Source organism: Colletotrichum phormii (assembly GCF_030913505.1).
Source record: "Colletotrichum phormii strain CBS 102054 chromosome Unknown BDP81scaffold_2, whole genome shotgun sequence".
Taxonomy (NCBI): Eukaryota; Fungi; Ascomycota; class Sordariomycetes; order Glomerellales; family Glomerellaceae; genus Colletotrichum; species Colletotrichum phormii.
In genome coordinates this window covers 2,372,522-2,396,287 of record NW_026851444.1, presented here as the reverse complement: position 1 = coordinate 2,396,287, position 23,766 = coordinate 2,372,522, and the positions used below count along the sequence as shown (strand labels likewise).

Below are 23,766 nucleotides of genomic sequence, written 5' to 3'. Positions count from 1 at the left end.
AGTGTGAGGTGAATGTGTGAGGACCAGGGCCCGCCGCCCGTGAGGTCAGTTGGGGCCCAGAGGTAAACTGTGGGAAAAGGTGGAGATCCCTTACAATAGAGGGGGGCACGAAGGGGTACGTATCCACATGCGAGAAATAAACTTTACGCTAAAGCCAGATCTGTCGTAGCTTGGTGGGCGCCGATACGCGGCCCAGCAGCGACCGCAACAGCCAGTAAGAAGGTCAGCAGCGAGGGAGAGAGACAGCGGAAAAAGTGGTCTGCTACTGCCTTCACCCTCGACCTTGAAGCCCTCCTCCTCCTCCTCCTCCTCCTCCTCCTCCTCTTCTTCCTCAGCGAGGGGACTGCGACCAGCCAGTCTGCTGCTGGCAGCTGCTGTCCTCTCGCACTCATTGGATTGGAATTCCTGTCCCCCCCGTCGGCGTGTCGGTACGTACCCGACTACCGTGAACCATCTCTGCTATTGCTAGCACCATGCAAGTGCACGGAAACCTGCTCCCACTTCGCTGCTCCGGCGGTGGCCAGCCCGACCGATACCTTGTCCCCATCCACCACATCCAACCGTAACACGCTTGTCCCTTTTTAGAGGGGGTCTTCTGCCATGGGCGGCCGGGCATGGCTCGTCGTCGGCCGACTTTGGGGGGGATTGGGGGGGCGGCTGCGTGGTGTGCGGGCAGTGAGATTGTGTATCCGTAGCCTGTAGGCACCTTAGAGGCTCAGACCGTAAGTACGAGAAGAACCGAGAAACTCTGGCTAGCCATCTCTGTATTTTCGCATTCGAAGCGACGAGCAGCAATAACCAACTTGGGCAGTCGCAAAAAATTTGGCACCATGCGGACAAGAAGCTCCAGAGTAAAAAAGATCCTCCGCCGTCGGGCCTTCTCACTCAAAGAGCGCAATAGAAAGTGGTGTCATAGAACGTCGAGGGTCTCCTACCTAGTATCCGTAGTAGAAACCGTTTGCCAAATGGAGTATTCCGGTGCGGAAACCCTACCCAATATCACCTAGTCCACCTCCACTGGCACAACATCCTCCGATCAAGAGAGAGAGAGAGAGAGAGAGAGAGGTCGGAGCCACTGGCGTATCGACCACTAGTGTGTTGCGTCGTCCCTTTGGAAAAAAAGAGTCTTGGATCTACCCATCTTCTGAGGCCTTCTAGCACCTCCATTGCATAGTCAGGAGAATAAAACGAGAAATGCAACCTGACGGCGGCGGCGGCGGTTTCGAATGGCGTGTTCGGGCCTAACGAACAAGAGAGACCTTCTAGCCTGCCGACCAGAAACATTGAATACCAGCCGCCCTGTGCCATCAGTGCCGGAGCCATTGCCAGGAACTTATCGGCTCACCCGCTTCACGTTCGTCGGTCTTGTCTGGCGACAGACATTCTAGCTTTCGGTGAGCCACGCCGCGATGACAATTCATCCAACGGCCAAGACGGTCTTTGCAGCTAGCACGTCCGGCGATCGGATCCAAACTGCACCTGGCCTAGATTTCACGATGGCTCGCCAGCCTCGTCACCCAAAGTGCCCCAAGGGCCTCGATTTGAACCCCTATCGGCTCCGTTGAACACATGTTCAGGTGCCCACTCCCGAACGGCATCCTCGGATTCCGTCGTGGGTAGGCCACGCGAAATTGAGGTATTCTTGTCTTTTCACCGCTTTCGAATTGGCTGGCTTGGAATTAAAATTGGGCTGGAGAGCCGCGCGCGCGCGCGCACACACCATACACGATACACCTCCATGTTGCGACTGAATGGCGGCGTCCATCATGGTCGTTCCAATCATCGGACCTGGTTCCGGTTGCCCAATCCCACAGGATGCCGCTACTGAACTGCCGTTGTCAATCTTTTTCCCCGATTGCTTTTTTTTTCCGCCTTTCGGAATGCAGGCTCATGACGGCTGATGCGTACGGCACCCCTGGTCAATCTTGTCTGCAACTCGCAGTCTCTTGCCATTGAACGTTAGTAGATGTGAGCCCAGCAACAGCATAGCACGGCCGGCCGAGGGGGAAAAAACCAGAGATTTGGGGCGTTGTCTTCTCCCTGCTCTGCTGCCGAGTCTTATGTCGGCATCCTGTCTCACTTTTTTCAGCTTCGCGGCACGCCCTTCTGACCGAGCCAACTTTGATTCAGCGCGGTCGGCGTCTTATTCGCAGAAACATTCGCTCTCGCGGTGCGGCGTGTTGGCCTCCGCCAGATAGGTACGGTATGCACAATCGACCGAATGCCTGTCCTTGGCTGCCTGGCCAGCGAACCCGAGATCGCCGCTGTCAACGCGACCTGAGCCGAATTTCGCACGTGTCTGCTTGCGTGTATGTGTGTGTGTGTGTGTCTATGTTGCCTCTCGTCCATTGTTTCTTCATTGCTTTTTGCTGGTCTTTTCTTTTTCCGAGGTGTGCCTCTTGCTCCGGGGTGTAGGATAACTCTCGGGTTGCGGTGTGAGAACTTGAGAAAAGCGCACAGGTACTGAAGGGCAATGCGCCGGCATTCTCTCTGACATGCGTGGCGGGCTTCTCGAAGGTCCATGGAACTCTTCTGTCTGGGTTCTGCATTGCATCGGGCGTTCGCATTTTTAGCCTCTCGTCGTCCCAGCCCAGGGTCATGTCCGAGGACACTACCACCGCGGTGACTCTGGCGCATCGCATCGAAGAGGCGAGAAGGAAAAACGAAGCATGTTCTGTCGCCGAGCTGGATTGCGATTCACAGGGTTTCCAAGCTGGCGGGATTGTGGCGTTTCGGGGGAGGCTCCCTCCCCCCTTTCGAGAATGGGAAGTGTGCTGATGTGTCTGAGGTTGATCTGTTGGTTTTCATCTCCCCGCGCCCAAAAAGTCTCACTCTACCTACTGGTTCCGTGATTAGTACTTTGTAGATGTTTCCAGCTGTCAATTAGTTCTTGTGTTCCCCCAATCGCGGGGAAAATGTCCCGTCTGGCTCTGGGTGGCCCTCCCTCGATGTTCCTTCTTCTCCCTGAGGTGGCATGCCGCATTTGCGTCTCATTCTTCCCCAGCCTGATCGCTCGGCATCGTGAATTCCAGCAGTCTAGTCGTACAAGGCGTCTCGTGCCGGCCTCCCGAAGCTGCACGCATATTGTTCATGGGTTTGTAGTCGCTTGTGAGTTATGTCATAGGCGTTCGAATGTGGTTGACGAGGGGTTTCGGACACGGCGAAAGGCGTCGAGAAGGTCAACAAAGCAAAGAGGGCATCCGGAATCAGTGATTTTATGAGTTATTTCGGGGTGGGCTTAGCAATGCCGGTCCGGGGGGTGATGAACCCCTGATGAATGCCGTCTTGTCGGCGCAATATCCAGTTCGGATCTCTGTTTTGTCAATTCTGACTCAGAAAGCCGGCCGTTGTATGTTTCGTTTCCTCTGTTAATTCCTTCGGGAGGATACCTGCCAGACCAATGAGGCCGGAATCCCCAGAAGAAAAAACAGGGCCTGCAACAGACCCTGCTTGCAAGACCCGGCGCTGTGCCTGGCATGCGCCGGGCACCCTCATCCTCGAAAGCCTCGAGGCTCCAGCTGGTTAGGGTGTTAGGGTGTTAGGGCAGGGCGGGCCAGCTGAGAGGAATGGGGGGGGAGGAGTGAAAGTGAGGGGGGGGAGGGGAGCGGTCTGGCGGTGGGTGGGAAAGGGCGGAAACCTCTCCGGATTCTGAGAACGAGGTACCGGAGCTGCTGAGGTACCGCGACGAGGTTCAGTACCCTCCAGCGCCTCCTTGAGCCAAATCCAGGTGATACATGCGCTAACAGCCCAATGACGACCGCTTTTCTCTTACGAGCCGACCAATCACTGGCTCAACCGGTGCTTTGCGGATCTCGCTCCGTAGTGTACTCCGTACTTCAGTACCTACAAGTGCCAGGGCCAGTGACTTGGCATTTCCGGGCTTATGGTCTGAGTGTGGTGTCGGCAGCGGAAGAGACATTGAGACTCCAGAGACCCTGGACAAGTGCAAATCCTTCAGACTGGGACTGCCAGCGGTCATTCCGTCACTGACGGAAATTCCGTACAGAAATTCCGTATAACGACCAGCAATGGACATGATGTACATCATCGCGCATCTGGAACCTTGTATGTCTCTGACGAAAGAAAAATGATATTGGGCCATGTTTGGCGCTGCCCCTGTACAATGCAGCAGGAGTGCAGGCAGGCTCAAGCAGAGCTTTCTATTCGTATCTGTATCTGTTGTTGCGAAAAAAGTCTGGTCGTAAATGCCTCAACCCGGGGTATCAAATCGTCCCAAATCCAACAGAGAACTGGATCAGTGGAGTCAGTCAATCGGTCCGTCCGGGACCGTGGTGAAGTACGTAGTAGGTATGCTGGTATGTTTGCTTTCGCCGTACATATTCTCAGGCGGCACTTTCAGGGACTGCTTCTACCGCTGGGTCTGCGTCTGGTACTGCCCCCACCAACTCCTCCAGTCCCCCGACCTCCGTTGGTCCGTTAATGCCGTCCGGAGGAAGGGCCCACGCGGGCATCGGACTGGTGTAGCTCCAAGCCCCTCCAGCATCTTCGTATCGGAGGCTGTGAAGCCAGAGCGAAAGTTCGTGCTCGCCGGGGTCCGTGTAGAGCGGCGTATCGCAGACCTTGCAAAGCTCTCCTGATAGCTTTTCGGCCCTCCTCTTCTGGTACAGGTCCACCAATTCGTCGTGATAGGCCACAGCATCGGCGATATCTTGTTTGCCCATCCTTTCCAGGCGCGACATGATATCTTCGTCCGTGTTCTCAACTGCTTCCGAGTCGTTGCATCCCAAGTTAATACCCCAAACTCGCTGGTTCGCATACAAGGGGTCATTTTCAATGGGATGTCCAACAAATTGTAGATGCACGCGAATCTGATGCGTCCTGCCCGTCAAAGGCAGGCAGCGAACGATTGAGTAGCCCTCTTTCTTGATCCAAGGCCGGCGTTCCTCGTCCGCAAGTCGTTCCGCACTCTTGGGCTGTGCTGCCTCCGAGTCATTCAGAGTGTCCGGCGGGTAGTAGGCCAGACGTTTGAAGACGGTACGGGCCGACTTTCCGTTGGCGCGCACGCGGTTGAGGCCTAGTCGTGGGGATATTTGGAGGATAGGTTGATCGCAGACAATCTCGCCATCTGGAAACTTGCCAGCAACGCGCGCCAAATATTCTTTGCGGACCGTGTGAGCTCTGATTTGAGCAGTGAGCTTCACTGCAGCCGGTGGTGTCTTGGCAACGAAAAGTATTCCACTGGTAAGGCGGTCCAGGCGATGACATGGATAAGGTAGGAAATGCTCGCCTCGCTCAGACTTCATGATCTCGATAAGTGTGTTGTACTTGTATCTGCCAGCAGGATGTACCGGTACACCTGATGGCTTATTGACAACGATCATTTCATCATCTTCGTGAATAACACGAATTGGTTCGCCCGTAACAGGTGGCTCATGACGATGAATTGTGTGATTCACAAGGTCGCCATTCTTGACCAGATGATCCGGGCCGACTGCCTTTCCGTTGACAACAATGGCTCCGGTTTCCATGGCATAACGGTAGTACTCTAGGGTGCGGTCCCTGAATTCGTCCTCAAAAATATCGATTAGCTTCCGGCCGCGCCAGCGTTGCTTGGCCCAGGTGTGGTAGGTGAAGTGATAAGGAGCAACTCTGCGGAGACCATCCTCGAAGAAGTACGGCCTTGGCCACATGTCGCCTGTAGGTGTCGTCAAGACTTCAGGCAGCTCATTGGAAGCTTCAGACGGTTGGGCATCCGGTAGCTTGGCTGGTTCAGCAGCGGGAGCTGCAGCCGACGTTGGTGCCGTTTGATCAGAAGCCATGGCAGGCATAAAAGATTCCCGTCGGAATGGCAGCCTTGCCAAGGACCAAACTGAACGCAGGAGGGTAGCCAGGATTGATCGGGTAGGTAAGTTGAGAGGCGGGGTGTGCGATGATGTAAGTAGCAAGTGGCGTCTTGTGGAACTTTGCGAAACTTTGACTAGCCGTAAGTAAGTAGTGCTTGAGAAGTTGCTTGCTGCTTGCCTCGAGGAGCCCAGATATCAACTACCAACAAACTTTGCATGTATGGTGAAATGTATCTCGAAAAGAGTCACAAAATCTTGGCGGTCAGGCGTGGCAGAACTTTGCTGAAGTTGAATTTTTGGTGGACAGGTTCGGGAAAGGTGGACCGGCAGAAGCGTGATTGGCCAGTGGATCTAGCCCTTCGATTACATAAGTTGCAAGACTCCACCTTTTTCCGGCAAAGGTGCCCTTACCTTAATCAGCACCCCTGGCCTTTAGGAGGCAGGTATTCCGGCTCTGGACCAAATAGGTCTGCCGACATTGGTGATTGGCTCCTTTTGCTTTTGGCGGCAACATGCCATTCTACCTCGGCTCAGCTAGGAGATCTACTCAGCTGCAAATAGACTGCGGTAATCTAGAGTCTCAACAATTTCTCCGCAACACTTAGCGGAAAGCTACGAGAGCTTCTTCATCGAAAGGTTTAAAGTAACCAGCTGAACCACAACTCAATCGAGAAAAGTGCCGATAAGGCAACACGCGTTTACCCAGTGACGTCTGACTGAGCATCCCTCTCCTGTGTCTCTGAACCAATACAACCCGGCCAAGGACCAGTACCTTCGGCATCCCCGCCTACGACGTGCTCCAAATATCCGATCTTCCTCTATCCTCTCGCAAGAGCACCGCCATGGCTAGCAACAGGCAGTTAAAGCAGCGTCGAAGGGAGGACTACGGCTATATCTTAGACTACCGGACACGATGGTGAGTTTACCTCGATCCCGTCACCATTGTCACAGGCTGTCATTGCGGCTTCCGCTTCTACCTACTCCTCGGTGCCTCTCGTCCTTCCTCCCTTACTATCGACCTCGAAACGGAAGGACCGAGCTCATTCCTCGCAAAGCTTCAAGGGGGCCTTGTCCGTGCTGCAAGCGGACGCCCTCCTATCCTTTCCTTCGTCAACCTCTCACGCCCATGGTTGAGAGACGAGGACGCCTTCGCAGCGTATCAGTAGCCGTCATCTCCTCATCATTCTCATCACCTCATATTTCGCTCTCATTCGTTTGCGCTTTTGCTGCTTGGGCAGAAATTGACAAGGTTTCTTAAGGGCCGATAATGATATGTACCAGCACATGAACAATAGCATCTACAATTTCCTGTATGTTTCTCTCGATCCAGCTAATGTCCGCGCGGCGCCCAGCTAAAGACTGCAGATACGACTCCGTAGTCAACGCCTACCTGATCGAGCACTGCGGCCTATCTCCCTTGGGTTCTGATCAGTACGGCCTTGTGGTACACTCGCATAGCGACTACTTTGCTTCGATTGCGTACCCCGCAGTCGCTCAATTAGCGCTACGAGTGAACAAGTTGGGGAAGTCAAGCGTCACATACGAAATTGCCTTGTTTGAAAAGGGAGTGGACGAGGTGAGAGCAGTCGGGGAGTTTACCCACGTCTTTGTCGAGAGATCTACCGGTCGTCCAACCGCATCCGGAATGCAGGACGGAATGCGGAGGGGTCTACGGCGACTTCTGGTGGTGGATGGCAGAGAAAATAAGCTCTAAATTGAACTCTATCACCCACCCACTTGTGCCATGGAGCTTATCTCCGAACAAATTCCTTTACAAGTTTACAGCTGCAAATCCAGCTTTTGGATTGCGCCATCCTGTTCACCACTCGTGAAGATCTTCTCTAGGAACTCCAAGTCCGCCAGCGCCTCCTCAGGTGATTGCAGCGGGCCGGGTGCTCCGGCGGCCAAACCTTCGGCCCAGGCCTTGACCTCCTCCTTTACACCACTCGTCTGTTCAAAGTGAGTTGTTGTTGCCTCGCCGTCAAAGGGTTTGACGGTGAGGTCATGACTCGACAAGGTCACACTGCCGTTCTCGCCCGCCACGTGGAAGTCGAAGGCACTCAGGGTTGAGCCAACACTGACGGCGAAGGAACCAGTGGCGCCCTGCTTGGTCTTGACGATGGCATTGATGGTGTCAATGGGCGGTAGGTGCTCCCGGGTCAAGTCCGAGAAGGCGGCAACCGAGGCCGGCGCCGCGTCCTTGCCGAGCAGCAGGCGAAGGGCGGCGGCGAAGTGGACGCCACCGTCGAGGAGGAACCCACCCTGGTAGTCGGGCTTCTTGCGCCACGCGGTCTCAATGTACTTGCCGCCCAGCTTGACGAAGAAGAAGACCCTCACGTTGAAGCCGATGACTTTGCCTAGCTTCCGCACCTCGTCTCTTGCCGTAGTGTAGCGGGGTTGGAAACGGTAGTTCTCGGCCACGGCGAAGGTCACGCCCTTTTCGGCGGACACCTTTTTGTAATACTCGATCAGCTCCTGCGCACGAGCAATGTCGGCGGCGATAGGCTTCTCGGCTAAGACGTGCTTTCCGGCAGCAAGGGCCTGCTTAATGTAGTCGGGCTGGTTCAGGATGGGCAGGGCCAAGATGAGAGCCTGGATGTCATCACGGGCCAAGAGATCCTTGAAGGACTTGCCCTCGCCCGCGTCGTCAGAGTACAAGTCAGGTGAGGCTGACTTGGTGACGAGCTTGGCCGTGTCCTGGGCGGACTTGAGAGAGCGAGAGAAGATGGCCTTGAGGCTGAGGTTGTCGCTTGCTTCCACAGCAGGCTGTTTAGACAGTCAGTGACCAAGAGAGACGCGGCTTCCGCGGATGGGCGATATCGGCTAGGTGGTTTGCCTTACCAAATGCTCTTCCTTGGCAAAGATACCTCCTCCAACAATAGCTACTCCGATGGGGGCCATGGTTTCTCAGATATATCGTTCGAGATTGGATTACAGCCGTGCGGTTAACCTGAGTCAAGCAGTCGTCAAGGCAGAATGTGTAAATAGATTGGTACTGGACGAACTTCTGGTCTGAGATGAAAAGAAGAGATTGAGAGGGGTGAAGGATCTCAATGATTTATTTTTTCAGACACGGTTGACTATCTTTCAAAGAATTCCTTATTTGTCCATAAAGGCGCGTTGTGCAGTAGCCAGGCACGCAAGCAATGCCATCACCGGCCGTCTCCTCCAATGCTTGGGGAGCTTCGTGATGGTAGTGGGGTTTTGTTGGCGGGGTTGGAGAGACCTATGGCACAACCGTCTCGCAGGAAATTGATGGGTGATATTGTACTAACTCAGAGTCGTGCTGTATGAGGCTAGATATGTTAGCATATCAACGTGAACACCCCGCTCTGGAGCTAGCGCCCTTACTCTTTTGGGAAAGTATAGCAGTTGGGTAGTTGGGGACCTGGGTTCCTACCTGATGGCTGATGCAGAACACCGGAAGGTACAGACGGGAGTAATATTGACGAGGTTCGGCTCGGGTCACAGGCGAGTGTATTGTAAGGCAAGTAGGTGCTCAGTACAGATGAGGCTGCAGCTTCCACGTTTTCAAGTGTCGTGTGCTATGGTTGTATTTCTCGAGGAAAGAATCAGCTGGCTGCTAAAACTCGAATAATTGCTCATGATCATGAGTATTCTACCTCATCCAAGTTCCTCAATGGCTACGGATATTTGCCCATATAACTTGGTTTCCTGATTTACTTCCTTGCTGCTACATTCAGCAACTACAACGCCGAATTCCAGATACTTTCTTACTGGTCTTGCTATACCGTACCGGAGGCCGTGCTCTCAGATTCAACCTCGTCGTCGCTGCTACTGTCGTCCAGTCTATCGATCGCTCGTTGACACTCCTTCTCCCACTTACTAAACCCAACAATCACCCATTCCAACGCCCCAACCAGATACAAGGCGACACATTGTCCGATCCACAGGCCGGCGAGACCCCAGCCGTGAAAGGCGAGGTAGATGCCGGCGGGGAGAGCTCCACCGTAGTAGCTGACGAGGTTCACCGCAGCTCCGACCCACTGACGGCCCATGCCTCGAAGGGCACCGCCACACGATCCGTTGAGGCCGTCTGCTATCTGGAAGAGTGCGACGTACGGCATCACTTCACCCACGAGCTTCACTACTCGCTCATCGTCGTTGAAGATTTTGCCAAACACATCTTTCGTCGCCATGAGCACAATAAGAACAACGCTCCCGAGTATCACGGACAGAATTGCTGCCGAGTGTGCTGCTATCGCCGCGTCTCGAGGCCGCTGCGCTCCCAGCAGATTTCCTAGTCTTGCCGACGCTGCTACCCCAAGACCGAACGGAATAGTGTTGATGATCTGGTCCGCCGTCATGATGACAGACTGAGCCGCCAACGGGATAGTGCCAAGTCTCCCGGCTGCCAAGGCCACGATCTCGAAAGCCCACCATTCAGTGCCAACATGGACGACTCCAAGAAGTGCGAGCTTGGAAAAGGGTCCGATGTTTCTGATGGCCTTCCGGAGCTCCAAACCGCCCCAGCATTCCTTGCCGCGGATGAAGATGGCATAGGCCACGAGAAGGAGAAACGATACCCAGTACGAAATACCCGTCGCCAAAGGAGCACCATACAAGCCGAGGCCGAGAGTATGGATGAACAAATAGTTGAGCCCGGCGTTCATCGGGGATGTAATCAACAGCACATAAGTGCCTGGACGGTAGATCGCTGTCACAGCCACGTCAGTGCCGGCATCTATTTCTCCCACTCTTTGACTTTCTCGAGGTGGCAGGTGGCACTGAGGACCCTTGACTTACCTTGCGCCTGCAAATACTTCTTCATGGCCTCAAACCACACGTACCCCAACCCGCCCGGGATCAGGCATCGCAAAAAGGCCGAGCTTTGCACGCAGATGAACTCTTCTTGGCCCAGCGCCCGGAACACCGGTTCGGAGAACCACCAGAGCACTGCCACCACCGCATAAAATGCCGACAAAACAAGGATCCCTCTCTGCAACAGAATGCCCAGGTCGTGCTTGTTCGAAGATGCTGTGAAGCTACTCGACGCAAGAGTGTCGAGCGCGGTCGTACCACCCAGGGCAATGAGCCACGCTGTCGCCATGGCGAACATGTAGCTGAAGGCAGCGGTGGCGAGTGCTTCCGGGCTAAGTCTGCCAACAATAAGAACGCTGATGGTTTGCAGGCTATTCTGCAGCGTATACGCCAAGATAACCGGGACAGCGGCTTTGGCCAGGAGCAGGATCTCGGCCAGCCATTGCCGGACTGCGTAGGGCTCTTCCGACTTGGCCGCCGGGGGTTTCGGTAGCAACGCCGTGGTCTCGGACCGGGACGACATGGAGGGCGGGCCCAGTGTGTCGGCCGACGACGTGTCCGACATGGTGGTTTTTACTCGGATTGCGACCGCTCTCTTTCAAGCTCGTTCTCACTCCGGATGCGGTGGTTGTGGGAAATCCGACCGATGGTTGAATCCGTTTTCCGGAAGTCGATACCTTAGGGTAAACTGCAAGCGCGAGTCAAGGGACGAAGCAGATGAGACAATCCGAGGCTAGTTGTGCACCCAAGCACCGACGTGTTTGCTGGCGAATCTCCAAAGACTTAAGGGAGGGAGCGAAGGTTCAGACGATCAGATGTCAAAAAAAAAACCCGAGGACAGCGGGAAACGGCTCAGCATTGTATACGGCATTTTTCAAAACTCCATCTCGCGACCCCTCCCCATCCCATGCTGGTCTCGAAAGTTCAGACACAAGATAGCTGACAAGAGGTATTTGCCACGCGCAATTGGACCAAGTTTGCAACTCCATGACGGTCAATTGACTTTGGACACCTCTCGCGAGGCATGCCTGGTTCTCATCGCGCGGGGAGAACCCCTCAATCGACGAGCCAAGATTGGACAGCGATTAGTCTGCATTTCGGCCGACATGAATTTCTTTTCACGCTTGCGAGGGTCTACGTGGGCGAGGAGGACGTTAGACAGCGGACCGTTGACTCTGAGTGGCTGCATCAATCATCGCACGGCAACTGTCCCATCCGAACTGACGCAATGGATGAGGTCGGATTTCTCGAAGAAGCAAGCGGCTGACATTGTGCGCAGTTGCTGCGACTCTGCCCTACTTATTCTCTGGAAATGCGGCGGCCACCTTGATGAGATACCAAGAGATTCGGTGGCCCAATCTGCCGGAAATGCAAATCGTGCATACCGCATTCTTCAGCGCGCTAAGCCAAGAAGAGGAGCCGATGCTCAACCATTGCAGATTCTCTTATCTCGCATCATATCCGTGGACCGAGGACAGCGAAGCTTACCTAAGGAACGATGGCCTGCGGCACAGGCAGCGGCAGAGGCGGGCAAGGTGGGCAGAGGCTTCGGTGAAGAGGCAGCAGGAAACGGCCGACACCGGTATCGGGTCCAGCTTTGCTGGCCGAGTGGGGGACTCTGTGGAGCAGCTGCCTGATACCTTACAAAAAAGGGCTGAGGGGAAAACCTTAGAGGGGGGGCGTTGTCTTATCGGCCAGTCGCATTGCTTCCAATCTGCGAGTACAGGATATCATCGCTTCACACCAGCACCGACTGGTTCACCAGGTACTCTGCGTTGCTGGAGGACTTGTCAAGGTCAGAGCGCGCAAGTACCCATCTGACTTTACGCCCATCTCAAGATCTTCGCTGCAGCAAAAGGCCGGCGGCCGACCTCATGACCGACGGGACTGTGGACATGAGAGGAAGAAAAGGGAAAAACAAGTCTTGAACTTGCATTGGCGCAATACCAGAGTGGGCAAAGAACGAATGGAGCAGCTCCAGAAGACACTCTAGAAGAACCTTGGTCCAAAAGAGGGGAAAATCGAGACCATCTTCAGAGCATCAGAGCGTAATGGTCAGGTCAACCGCCAGGCGAGTTCGACAGACTTGGACAGAGGCATGAGAGCACGAGGGTCCATGGTCAAGGGTTGATGGGCGCCACCATCTTGAACTAACATTCTCGCACAGAGTATCAACGACGATCAAGCTTTAGACACGGAAACTTCTCGAAAACAGCCGGAATAGTCTTAGGCACTGGAACAACAGAAGCTATCCAACCTGCTAGCATAGGTGTAACAACGGTTGCGGCCAATGGACGGCACGCGCACGACCAACGGGACACGATGCCATGTGCTTTCCATGAGTCGAACTGGCCAGGAACAACGGCTTAATCTCATGCGACACGAGGCGACTTGAGTTGACTTCAACTTTAGTTTTGAGCCAACCTGATTTGATCTCGTCACTACTGCATTGATTGAGTCGAGCAAACGGCGAATGCGGCAACGGGTTCAGGTTTAGTGATGGACAGTACTTCGTAAGGATACTTCGTAGGGGATACCTGCGAATACCTTACTTGGTGCAAGGTTGAGTCCTCTTTTCACAGAACGCATAACGGCGTCATACAGATCTCATGGTTACGGGTGAGAACCAACGCATTCTGCAAGGCCAAAGTAAAAGTCTAAATAGACGAACCCCGTCCCCTGCCCGGTCAGCGCCCGCGGAGCCCGTCAGGTCAGCCCGCCCGCCCACTGAGCGACATTGAAGGGTGCCATCTTCTCATCGCATCTTGATGGCAATCACACAGGGAAGATTCCCTGCCACCGCGGTGGCCGCAAGGTACGGAGTACAGATCAAAATTCAGCACACACAAGAAAAACGGAGTCTGATCTGACACAGGACGTGGCAGCCTTCTGCGTGTACTTCGATCCATTCTTTCATTGGGAAAGGAATTCGTTCGAAACACGCCGTGGAACGTGGCTCTAAACTCTAAACCTTTCGTCGGGGAACCCTTTCGCCCGCCCGCCCGCCTTTCCTCCGTCCGGGACTGGGCTTCGAACACAAGTGAACACCGCCTGTTCCTATTCGACCAACATTGGACATTGCAAGGTACCGGATGCAATGTCTATACCTTTGGTCGTCAGTGTACGGATACATTGCGACAACTGCTCTCCTCTTTCCTGTGTCTCTTCCGCACCACCCTGATGAGCGAACATTGTACAATCACCCCTACGTACCATATCCGTGGGGAAGTCATTTTCCTTCAACTTTGCTCTTCCTTGCTCGTGGGACATCGCATTGCATACACCACCTCACGCAGTACAACTACACGGCACGATTGCTTCCAGAGTTCCACACCACTTTTTTTTCTTCTCGCTCTCTCTCTCTCACTCTCTCTCTGCCTTTGTATCTTTTGTATTCACCCTTCTCTGGTCCTACGATCTGCATAGTACATCCATCCCATCGTACACCCTCTTACTCTTTTCCTTTTTCCATTGCGGAAGCTCTCATATTATGCGTCAAATCGAACTCAGGCTTTCCTGGCAGGGAATCATTTAAGCGGACGTGTTCGGGATCGACGCCGCCAATGCCTCTAGGCTGTCTTCTGCGGATATCTCCTTGAACTCTTTTCTTGGGCTTCAAAGAGTTTTGACGTCACCTCCGGACGACAGAAGAGGAAACAGAACTGCGGGTGCGGAAATTCCGCTAGAACGGTTACACTACAAAGTCCAACCGTTGAAAGGACCCAGCCCAGCCAGCCGCTGCCCCGGCACAAAGTGCGGATGCTACGTACGGACGGGCTCGGGAGTGCTTGAGGTCCACTTGCCAACCACCGTCTCGAATCCGCCAGGCTCTCTATACGGAGTACCTGTGCGTGTCTCACTTCCGCATACGGGGTTTGTGATATCCGTGGTTGAGCTGGAGTATGCCATTCCATTCTTCCGTTCTACTGTTTGTCGGTCAGCCAGAACCGGCCCTTTGCATTACCGATACCACTCAGGGCGCAGGCAGACCGACCTCGCTTCCACAAATTGCGTACGAGCGTATCGTTCGTTTCCCGGGGAAGCGGTCGAACGGGAAATAGGGCGTCCAAATGGTTTAGGGTTCTTCAGTGCAGCTTCTAGCACGTCCACGTGGCTTCCGGCAGAGTGAACGGACAACCGCCCGGCATCGCACTTCTCTGCGACTTATCTCTTTCAGCATGGTCGCCCGTTTCACGGGGGCCTCGAACGCTGCCCATCCCGGCCGTGACGAGTTACGTGTTGCCGTCAAAAACGTGGGCAGCGTTGTATCGTCCATAAAAGTGTCAGGAGAGGAATCGTCTACTGGGCGCCCGCTGCTGAGACGGTTCCGCAAACTGGAACATAACACACACCCTACTATGGGGGAGGGGAAAGGGGACAAAAGGGACGAGGGGAGCAGCAGCAAGAGGAGGGGGACTTTGCATCATCATCCACTCTTTAGAGTTCGATGCCGCAGCATCACCGCAGGCCAGCCTCTGCCCCAGTACCCTCCCTCGTTCCCACCCTCTCGATGCTCGCTCGTCTTAACCCCGGTCTTTGGTTGAACTTTGCCAGCGGAAGGTGCAAGCGCTTTCCCCAGGAGTAATTTCGGAAGTCGGATCGTAGGGATTGTTGATGGGGATTTGGAAATGACGACGTTATGGTCCAGGCATGAAGTTACTGTTTCTCGCACAATTGTCGTGATGCCAAAAAAAACCACCTCCCTTGTACCCTGCCATATATCAAGCCCCCCCACCCCCTGGGCAGTTGCCCTGTTCATGAAGCCCTCTTCCTCCCCTGTCTGTTCTTTTTTTCCCTCTCCCAATGTTACCTTTATGCAGTAGCTCCCAGCAGCAAGCTGGCCCCTGAGAGGAAACCGCTGCGCTACGGTGTTGCCGCCGGCAGCGTCGCCTTCTTCACCACCTCGTGGCAAGTTGAAGTCTTTCGAATCCCAGGAATGGACAGCCCGAGAATGGCAGGTTTGTTGTTGTCACAGACGTTACGCTCAACGGACGTCATTCTCGACGCAGAACGCAGTAATCTGCTGCTTGCCAGTGGCCCCGTCCTACACACCTCCATGATAGAAGGGAAATATATTCCCTCGTCGGGTTTTGTAACCTGCAATATGCGGCCGTGGACCAACGTGTCCAGCAATATCCATGACTTTGCGGGAACGGAGTCACTCCACCACAAAGGAGGAGTCTCTTCAGCAATCGTCGTGTGTTTCTTGGCTACACACCCACTCACCGCTCTTCGCGCCCGGAGCGCCGTCCTCCTCTTGCTGATGCCGCTCCATCCCTCTCCTCCTCCTCTACTCTTCCCACTCCTCCTGCTCTCCCATGTCTTGACCCTCGAGCCAATGCTGCAGCCGCATGCCGGTCGACGCGGCACCCATAGCCATTGCCCAGTTTTCCACTCCGAGCGTGAGGGTGCTGATTGTTACCATGTTCTTCACAAAGCGCGCGTGCGGCGTCCGGTGGCATGCCGGCGCGATAGCCAGCGTAATCCAGTGAAATATGCCCACCGCGTCGTTCCATGTCGACAGGGGTACGCGCCATGTCGTCGTCCAGATCTGCAGAAATTCTGATTCCGTGCATGTCCCGCTCAGCGGCGTCCGGGTCATGACGGCCCGCGTGTAAAGTAACGCTGTCATTCGGATAACCTGGTACATGAAGTCCGGACTCTGCTGCTGGTGGTATACGGATCGAGGTTTCGTCGGAGAATCGCTAGCGTCTCGGGTATGTGACTTGGTTGACGACCATTCGGATGTCGTGGTGGAGTCGGAATTCGGACCCGAAGGTGATCGGCCCGGGCCAACGGAGCCAGGCCCGGCTGCCGTACCTGTGCTGGACATACTCCTGCTTCGTATGGATTCTCTGTCGAAGGCGGCGGAATAATTGCTATTGGGCGGCGAGCTCGTTCGAGTCGGAGGATCTGAGGAGAGACTTTGGCGATGTCCAGGTGTGGTTGGGTGAAGACCGATGACATATTCATACATGTACTTTCCCATCGATCGGGCCTCTAGCGAGGCTTGGGTAGTTGTGTTGGCTGATGTCGTCGATTCATCGTAAATCGCGTCGACGACGCAGAAAAGATATCTCACATTGTCGAGTATCGAGGCCGTCGCCGGGTGGATGCGCAGACTCGTGGCGCAATCGGAGAAAGACGGGAGTGATCCGCTAGGCGGTAGATGGGAAACCAAGGGCGATAGATTCGCCATGCGAAGGGGAACGTCCTTTATAGGGTCGACGAAGGCGTATGGCGTCGCCAAGACCCGACGTGCTGAATTTGCCGCTTCTCCTGCTGTCGCTGACCCCGTCGACCCTTTGCATCCGCTTCCTCCGCCTTCACGGTCGTCGTCCGAGGGCGACAGAGTCAGTAGTAGTGGGCTGTTTTCGTGGGCGAGGGATATGGAGACATCGTGACTGTGCATATGAGTCAGTTCATCGGGAAGGTAAAGACGAGCCAGACGGGCATATCGTTTATTGAAAGAGGATCCGTTCGCGAGTCAAACGAATCAAGAGTCAAGGCCTAGAGCGAAAATAAGACCAGAGAGGGTCGGACGGACAAATGGAACCATGGTAAATAGGGCGGAAGATACTGCGTACGAGAAAATTGTCGGAAAAGCCAAATAAAGAACGCAGCAATAATGCGGGAAGTAAAATATACAGAACGTACAAACATACTGTTACATGAGTAGCAATCGTCAGGACACGACAAAGGCAAATATCAACACACCAAGGTATAACAGTCGCAACAAGGTCAATCCAGAAAACGTGCAATGATTCGAACAGTAGAAGAGGTCTACGTACACGATGGCGTTTTTCGCCAAGAGGCCGTCCATGCCGAGTTGATTGAAGCCGCCGCGTAACCTGATCATATCTCGCAAGCCCATGAGGTGGTATCGTAGGTCCTGGTCCGATTCGCCCCAGTACCATTCAGCCACGGTAAGCTGAATGACGCCGGCGATGGCCGCATCGCCGGGCTTTTGTGTTCCCGGGGTGGTTGAACTGTTTGCGTCTTCTGCGGTGACTGCGGTGGTGTTTGACGCCCTGCTTTTGCTGCTGTCCGTTGTTAGATTCTTGTTGAGCATTGCGATGGCTTGGCCTTTGTAAGTCCGCAGGACATCGGTCCGTACATCCCCAGTCTCGTGGAGGAAGCAGGCCGAGGTGTAGAGAATGATCCGCATCACCAGCGGATCTTGAAGGCAGAAGGGAGAGTAGTGACGGATAAAGGGATTGTTGGGGCTCGGGTCGCCATTGATAGAAGCTTTGAAGCGCGAGAGAACCGCGATATCTGTACTCGCTTGTCAGTATCAATTCTTTGGCTTCTCAGGGGCTGTGGCAACGTACACAGTCTGAGTAATTTCTTGTTCAAGGGGGTTTGGTCCACGGGCAAAAGTGCTATCTGCTCGTCTATACCGCTGGCTGGTCGCCCAGGGAATTGTATCCTAGACTCTGCTGGATGTGACCAAGCTCCAGGACTCAGCCCGTGCTGGGGAGTGTTGTCTTCATCAAGGACCGTTTCCAAGTTGTCGAAAACCAACTTTGGGACTGCTAGTCGATGTGACAAGACTTGCTGCGATGCTTGGAAGGTATCGGCATCGAGTACGCTGCGGTCAGGATTGGCCAGTGGAAGCCACGAAACCGATGGCGGAAGACATTCTGCGTCGATATTGAGGAGCTCTGAATCTAACCGTTGTGCACCAGTCGTAGATTGATATACTGCCGATTCCGAACTGGGGCTTGGATGTGACGTCGAGAGGTCTGATACAGCCCAGCCGGCGACAGAGGGACTCCCGAGTGGTCTTGTTGACTGAGACGTTTGTATCAGGGGAGGACTTACTCCTGGGAGTGTTGAGAGAAGAGGACCACGACCTCCTGCTCTGGCCGGCGTCAGGAAGGTAGACGTTCCCGGTATGCGGCTGCTGTCGTGTTAAATCATGTACAAGAGTGTGGTAACAGTCGTGGATTTGGAAGGAGAGAATGGGGACTGGGCTTCGGACTTACTTGCCCACACGATACTCGCAAACTGGTTGAGGGAAACGGCGGAGGCAGTTGCTACATGGCTGACCTTGATCACACTGTATCTGAGTTAGTCCTGTGGCTCTCAGACATGTGTGCTAAATACGAAGCGAAGACGCTTCTTTTGATATCTTGTAAGTGATCAACCAACACTTAGTACCGGCACACGAAGTACATGGCCAAAGAAAAGGAGTCTCAAGCACTCACTGTACGTGCCTTCTGCTTCCTCCGCCTGCACTCCCCACAGGAGGTTGTTGTTCTCTCAGCGCGTGCTGCGTTCCGCGACGCCCGCTGCTGCTGCGAGGCTTCGGACATCGTCTGAAAACGGCACGGAGGCGGCTGCTGCTTCTGCTTCTGCTTCTGCTGCTACTGCTCCCCCCTTTCGTCTTCCACGGAGCATCCGTTCCTGAGGTCCTTATTTTCTTGTTCCACCTTTCCAGCAGATCGGCGGCGGCGGCGACACAGTATCAAACATGACGTGACTTTGGACCCGAGAATCTGGTTGAAATGTTCCTGGTAAGGCTGACTTATAAACAAATCGGAGAAAAGAGCAAAAGGACATTGTCGAAGCCAGATCAAAGGAGAAAGGAGGCTTTGTCTGAGCTGCAGGTCGTCGGATTTTGACACATTTGGTCTAGCGTCATGGGGATGCCTTCCTTGGATCGAGCTGGACTGAGGAAAGGCCACAAACCAGCCCTCTGGTTCTTTCTTGGGGTTTGGTTGATGTGCACTAGCTTCCTCACTAGTGCGAGAGCCCAAAACCGGGAAGTGGTAGTTTGATGGTTCAAGGTTTTGCTCGCTGGAGAGATAGAGAGAGAGAGAAAGGGCGTATTTGGACCAGTCGCTTCGATGGAATTTCCGTGGGACACAGCTGATGCATCGATGTCGAGACATCGGATCGAGAGTTACGAATTCCGGTCTCGACACAACGAGACTGTAAGTGATTGCTGTGAAAAGGGTACGCCCGGCTCGACACCTCCTCCCATCGCTGCCACGAATGTCTCCTGACCGCAATCAACAATTGCGGCAGACGCTCTATTTTCGAAGCGTTCATGGGTCGGGCAATTAAGCCACGGGGCACCAGCCATCCTATCAGCCATAGGCTGACAGCAGAAACGGTGTAAGCTATGAAGCATAAGCCCCATCGTTGGCGGCTTGTAATGCTCGAGCCTTGTCAAAAGGAGACTGGACACTTGTCCTTGTAATACCATGCCACTGGTGAGATAGAGTCGATGCAGCAATGTGACGTCAAGCTGGAAGGTTGAGGACGGATTTAGCCGGCGAAACAGAACGATAGGCTCAGACAGCCTTTTCAACGGCCCGCTTTCGGTGAAGCCCGAGGCGGACTCTTGAGTTCAAGAATGCAGACCCAAAGAGAAGCCGGTGGTTCGTCAATGTGCGAAACACGGTCGAGCAAGTTTGATGTGCCGAGATTCGTGACAAGCCTACCCGGAAGTCTTCTCCATGCTGGGGAATGTGACGCCCACATTGTGACGAAACGATGCAGCCGCAATCAAGCAAGTGCGCTAGCACAAAACATGTGTGTCCAAATTCAGACAGCTGAAGTGAGCCCACGATGATTAGCTTGTGCTCAGTCTCGCGGATCTAGAGACCTCAAACTTAATCGACGTCACCAAAGGAACGAACTGGTCAGCTACAGCAGAAGCCAAGAAGGGCTGGGCCAGGCTTCCCGCTAAGGCAGAGCTAGCGCCCTTGGGCATCTCCATCATTCAAGCGCCCTGCGGAATTCGTCAGCCCTGTTCGTGGCGCACCGAATAAGCAAGAAATGAGGGATGGTTTTCTGTAAAACGTGTTCATAGAGACATTGTCGTGATGGCTTCAACCATCTGTGGCCTCACTGCCCGTCACGTGACCTCGGTTACATAATCACCGAGGCCCACACTCGCTCGCATCACCTATTTCAGAGCGAGCCTCGTACCTATTCTCTACTTTCAATGGATAACCGTTCTCTATCACACATCTCGATGCCCACAATGTGACCACACGACAGACATGGTTTCGTAAAACGTGCCTATAGAAGCCCGCTGTCGGCTCCCAAATGTCTCGGTTGGACTAGTCGAGGTAGCATTCCTGGGGGGTTCCCAATGCTTCGAAAAACTCCACCTCATGCCGATTCTTACTTTGGTCTGTGATGCGAACCGTGGGTAAGGTGGTAGGGAGGAACGAGACGAACATGAATGAGACATTGGCATGCCCCTTGTGCATTTTCACATTTGCTCTGGCGACGTTGGTACGGCGCCATGGGCGGCGAGCCTGAAAAAGCCTCGTTGGCTAGCTGAGTATCGTGCGGACGCCATTACAGATTGGTGCAATAGGGTTGATGTTGTGTCGACGGATGGAGCTTCGTTCTCGGCCCCAATTTTTGAGCTTTTGGTCTGTCAGAATGCGCAACGAAATGGCCGAGAGAATAGAAGTTCCAGCATGTCAACCAAGAGTTGAGGTGATCAAATCCAATGGAAATACAATGAGAGTAGAGACGTTATGTTATGGCAAGCTCAGGGGAACGTGCCTTTTAAGCTTAAGGCCGGTTCGCGATCGGCAGGGCCCACTCTGCCGTGACGTAGTTACCCACTAGCCGACCGAGTTCTCGGGTTCTCGCCACCGGCGGGAGAGCGGGAAGGTCCCGGACTTGGAAGTCGCTTGCTGCACTGAGATTTTAGGGACTGAGAGAAAGAGAGATGTGTAAGCGTGAAGAGATGTCATTATTTCATTAAACTGGCCGCGTGCGTGCTGTGCAACCACTGCACATGGCCAGTGGAAACACATGCGTTGGAATGGTATCTTTACTAAATCCCCCCTAAAACTTGATTCATTTCCCGAAAAGAACTCCCATTTGCTTCGTGCTCTGGGAGAGTCAGAGCCTCTTAACCCAGCATAGCTCTGATATTCACTTCTCCGTTGGTATTACTGCGTTCTGAGTGTTCTCACATGGAGAAACGGGGTATTTAATTGGTCTTCGTTCGTTTACCTCCCGCGGTAGTCCGGCTTTCTAGCCATGTTTACTGGTGGAGGTTCGTCATCCACTGGATAGGGTAGAGGCGACGAGCCAACGGGACGGCGGCCTCCGGCCGCTTGGTGTTCCGGAAGTGGTGTCTTAGGAGGCAGCGGTGGTGGAATACGCTGCGGTTGCTGCGATTGCTGGACCGGACCGTTGTTGTAAGGCTGGTTTTGCCATCGCGGATGCTCATCCGGGCTCATGATGGCAATCTTATCAGCGCCTGCTGCGTAACGATACTGCGCTGGGGTGGGTGCAGTGACAACAAGTCTGTCAACTTCATCGTCCTTTGCTGGGGGCAGGGGCCGTTGCTCGGGCCGCGGCGATGGCGATGGCTGCAGTCGTTCGCCGGAACTCCTTGGAGAAGGACTCATTGGCGAAGGGATGTGCAAGTGCTCAGAACCAGATTCGTAAGACTGGCGGCTAGGCGGCGTGTTGTGTGGTGGCCAGGAGGTGGGGATCTCGGCTGGCAATTCCACCGCAAACGACATTGGCTCAGTCGTCTCCGAGTTTGACTTGACCAGTTCAGGGACTTCTGGCAGGCGGGAAAACCTGATATTCGCTTTGTGAATCTTGGCCATCTTTGCAGAGGCACCTTGAATCATCTTCTGCTCGACTTCCCGCCTCAGGTATTGCCGTGTGCTCGTGCTGATTTCGGCCAGGCGATGCCATTCGTTCATACCAAACTCGCCGACGCCAACCTCCACATTGAGACGATAGTAGTTTTCGACGTTGACGTTCCGCTTCAACAAGTGCTCTTTCCTCATTTGCTCGTGGATCGCCTCGCATCCCTCAATCTTGGAGATGAGCTTCCGGCGGGCTTCCGCGAACTCTCCCAGGAAACCTTCGTACCACATCTGTGAGTTCGCATCACTTCCTTTGGGCCGTCTGCCAGTGCCAACGCTGAGAAACACGCCGACTTCGCGACCAGGCCACTCGTTTACTACCGCTTCGTCAAGAGCCTCGGGGGAAGGGTTGAAGGTGCCGCCGCCGTCATCGTGGAATACGGACTGTCCGATTTGGATAGGCTTGAATGCGAGGCCGATCGCACAAGTCGCCCGTCCAGCCTGCCAGATCTTGCAGTCAAATTCCGGCGGGGGTTCTCTTCTCGAATCGTAGGATCGCAGTACGGCAGCGGGGCTACCCTTGCGGGAGCCTTTGTACATTGCTAAGACGACGCTGAAGTGAAGGAAATGTCAGCTGAGAGTGTGCTACTATGCAGGCATGCCAGGCAGAGGGCCGGCAGTCATTGTGGTCAAATACGTACGTTTTGGTCCTGTTCTCTCTTGCGTCATAAAGTCTTGCGTTTGGATCACCGTAACGCGAGTTGAAGGCAGGTCGTGCCATCTGGGCCTGGGGGCTTCGTGCGCTGAAGCTGACAGTGCTGGCGTTGCTTGCATGTCTCCTGGGATTTGAGGTGTTATAGCCGCTGAGAGGGCTGAGTACATCGTTCTCGGTGCCGTCATTGCCCTCTTTCTGATACACTGTGTGTTCCCTCACAGCCTCCTTGATAGCCTCTTCAAGCTTGGAGGCCTTGAAGAGGGTTGAGCGGTAGGGAATGCCGGCGATGGTCTTGTCCGTCTCGAAGACCATGCGCGTCAACCTGACGTAAAGCTCCTTGCATTGCTCTAGATCTAGGCGCAGTCGACCGAGCATCAGGGCTATAAGACCGCCGGTACCGGTTCCGACGATGAGATCGAAATGATCGCAAGGCCGAGGGATTTCGTTTCGTCGCGGGGCTCTCCCCTCGATCTCGACAAAGGTGCGGTGCATGAGTTCTTGGAGAATGATAAACATGGAGTAACCACGGACTCCTCCGCCATCTGTCGCAAAGCATGTCAGTTGAGTGCATAGGCGTTTTCGGGCCAGTTTTGCAGGTCTTGCGCGCGCGATTTGGGTGTCGCGAAAGTGGCCGATCTGCTTCGTTTTGCTTACCTAGCGACAGGATGCGTAGGGGAGGACCCTTTGTGGTGTCCCTCCTCCTGACCCCATTGAGGTCTCGGTCCATGACGTGAGCGGGCTCCCGCAGGTCAGCCAGCTTGGTCACGATCCACTGGGCTGCTTGGTTTTGGTGTGGGGTTGTTTTGGTTGGCGTTGAGAAATGTCTGTTGGCGGTCGCAAAGTGTTTGTTTCTCGCAGAGTGGGTGTTGTTTTCTGCGAG

At 54.3% G+C, this 23,766-nt stretch overlaps 8 protein-coding genes across 8 annotated transcripts; 1 reads left to right on the top strand and 7 right to left on the bottom strand.

The window, feature by feature from the left end:
- Nucleotides 1-1,934: 1,934 nt before the first annotated feature.
- On the bottom strand, nt 1,935-2,776 carry BDP81DRAFT_88583 (uncharacterized protein). Its single transcript, XM_060596449.1, has one exon. It carries the CDS (start codon nt 2,635-2,637, stop codon nt 2,086-2,088), a length of 552 nt encoding a protein of 183 aa, XP_060450829.1. The 5' UTR covers nt 2,638-2,776; the 3' UTR covers nt 1,935-2,085.
- Nucleotides 2,777-4,070: 1,294 nt separating this feature from the next.
- BDP81DRAFT_416480 (RluA family pseudouridine synthase) lies at nt 4,071-6,041 on the bottom strand. The gene has a single exon (XM_060589535.1). It carries the CDS (start codon nt 5,787-5,789, stop codon nt 4,344-4,346), a length of 1,446 nt encoding a protein of 481 aa, XP_060450828.1. The 5' UTR covers nt 5,790-6,041; the 3' UTR covers nt 4,071-4,343.
- Nucleotides 6,042-6,292: 251 nt separating this feature from the next.
- On the top strand, nt 6,293-7,946 carry BDP81DRAFT_88556 (thioesterase superfamily protein). Its single transcript, XM_060596448.1, has 3 exons — nt 6,293-6,720; nt 7,064-7,114; nt 7,170-7,946. The coding sequence occupies exons 1-3, from the start codon at nt 6,647-6,649 to the stop codon at nt 7,516-7,518; spliced, it is 474 nt and encodes a 157-aa protein (XP_060450827.1). The 5' UTR covers nt 6,293-6,646; the 3' UTR covers nt 7,519-7,946.
- Nucleotides 7,092-9,047, bottom strand: BDP81DRAFT_416475 (oxidoreductase). The gene is made up of 2 exons (XM_060589534.1): nt 8,646-9,047; nt 7,092-8,570 (listed from the first exon to the last, which is right to left on the bottom strand). The coding sequence occupies exons 1-2, from the start codon at nt 8,703-8,705 to the stop codon at nt 7,584-7,586; spliced, it is 1,047 nt and encodes a 348-aa protein (XP_060450826.1). The 5' UTR covers nt 8,706-9,047; the 3' UTR covers nt 7,092-7,583.
- A 503-nt stretch (nt 9,048-9,550) lies between these two features.
- Nucleotides 9,551-11,151, bottom strand: BDP81DRAFT_445521 (MATE efflux family protein; the record flags this gene model as incomplete). Its single annotated transcript, XM_060591964.1, has 2 exons — nt 9,551-10,482; nt 10,572-11,151. The coding sequence occupies 2 exons, from the start codon at nt 11,149-11,151 to the stop codon at nt 9,551-9,553; spliced, it is 1,512 nt and encodes a 503-aa protein (XP_060450825.1).
- A 4,609-nt stretch (nt 11,152-15,760) lies between these two features.
- On the bottom strand, nt 15,761-19,138 carry BDP81DRAFT_88509 (uncharacterized protein). The gene is made up of 5 exons (XM_060596447.1): nt 18,806-19,138; nt 18,575-18,648; nt 17,918-18,489; nt 17,378-17,861; nt 15,761-16,990 (listed from the first exon to the last, which is right to left on the bottom strand). The coding sequence occupies exons 1-5, from the start codon at nt 18,902-18,904 to the stop codon at nt 15,877-15,879; spliced, it is 2,343 nt and encodes a 780-aa protein (XP_060450824.1). The 5' UTR covers nt 18,905-19,138; the 3' UTR covers nt 15,761-15,876.
- Nucleotides 18,932-19,681, bottom strand: BDP81DRAFT_416469 (uncharacterized protein). Its single transcript, XM_060589533.1, has one exon. It carries the CDS (start codon nt 19,481-19,483, stop codon nt 18,956-18,958), a length of 528 nt encoding a protein of 175 aa, XP_060450823.1. The 5' UTR covers nt 19,484-19,681; the 3' UTR covers nt 18,932-18,955.
- Nucleotides 19,682-21,574: 1,893 nt separating this feature from the next.
- BDP81DRAFT_308717 (patatin-like phospholipase) lies at nt 21,575-23,613 on the bottom strand (the record flags this gene model as incomplete). The annotated part of the gene is made up of 3 exons (XM_060583485.1): nt 21,575-22,784; nt 22,873-23,428; nt 23,541-23,613. 3 exons carry the CDS (start codon nt 23,611-23,613, stop codon nt 21,575-21,577), a joined length of 1,839 nt encoding a protein of 612 aa, XP_060450822.1.
- Nucleotides 23,614-23,766: the final 153 nt, after the last annotated feature.

What these genes read in the sequence shown, in the direction of transcription:
- BDP81DRAFT_416475 (XM_060589534.1), bottom strand. Translation starts at nt 8,705, where the DNA reads ATGGCCCCCATCGGAGTAGCTATTGTTGGAGGAGGTATCTTTGCCAAG. An exon ending in TTGCCAAGGAAGAGCATTTG is followed by an intron (nt 8,571 to 8,645) that starts GTAAGGCAAACC and finishes CTGTCTAAACAG; the next exon opens with CCTGCTGTGGAAGCAAGCGA.
- BDP81DRAFT_88556 (XM_060596448.1), top strand. Translation starts at nt 6,647, where the DNA reads ATGGCTAGCAACAGGCAGTTAAAGCAGCGTCGAAGGGAGGACTACGGC. An exon ending in TTAGACTACCGGACACGATG is followed by an intron (nt 6,721 to 7,063) that starts GTGAGTTTACCT and finishes AGGTTTCTTAAG; the next exon opens with GGCCGATAATGATATGTACC. An exon ending in AATAGCATCTACAATTTCCT is followed by an intron (nt 7,115 to 7,169) that starts GTATGTTTCTCT and finishes TAAAGACTGCAG; the next exon opens with ATACGACTCCGTAGTCAACG.
- BDP81DRAFT_88509 (XM_060596447.1), bottom strand. Translation starts at nt 18,904, where the DNA reads ATGTCCGAAGCCTCGCAGCAGCAGCGGGCGTCGCGGAACGCAGCACGC. An exon ending in GCAGGCGGAGGAAGCAGAAG is followed by an intron (nt 18,649 to 18,805) that starts GCACGTACAGTG and finishes ACTCAGATACAG; the next exon opens with TGTGATCAAGGTCAGCCATG. An exon ending in TGCGAGTATCGTGTGGGCAA is followed by an intron (nt 18,490 to 18,574) that starts GTAAGTCCGAAG and finishes ACACGACAGCAG; the next exon opens with CCGCATACCGGGAACGTCTA.
- BDP81DRAFT_88583 (XM_060596449.1), bottom strand. Translation starts at nt 2,637, where the DNA reads ATGCGCCAGAGTCACCGCGGTGGTAGTGTCCTCGGACATGACCCTGGG.
- BDP81DRAFT_416469 (XM_060589533.1), bottom strand. Translation starts at nt 19,483, where the DNA reads ATGTCTCGACATCGATGCATCAGCTGTGTCCCACGGAAATTCCATCGA.
- BDP81DRAFT_416480 (XM_060589535.1), bottom strand. Translation starts at nt 5,789, where the DNA reads ATGCCTGCCATGGCTTCTGATCAAACGGCACCAACGTCGGCTGCAGCT.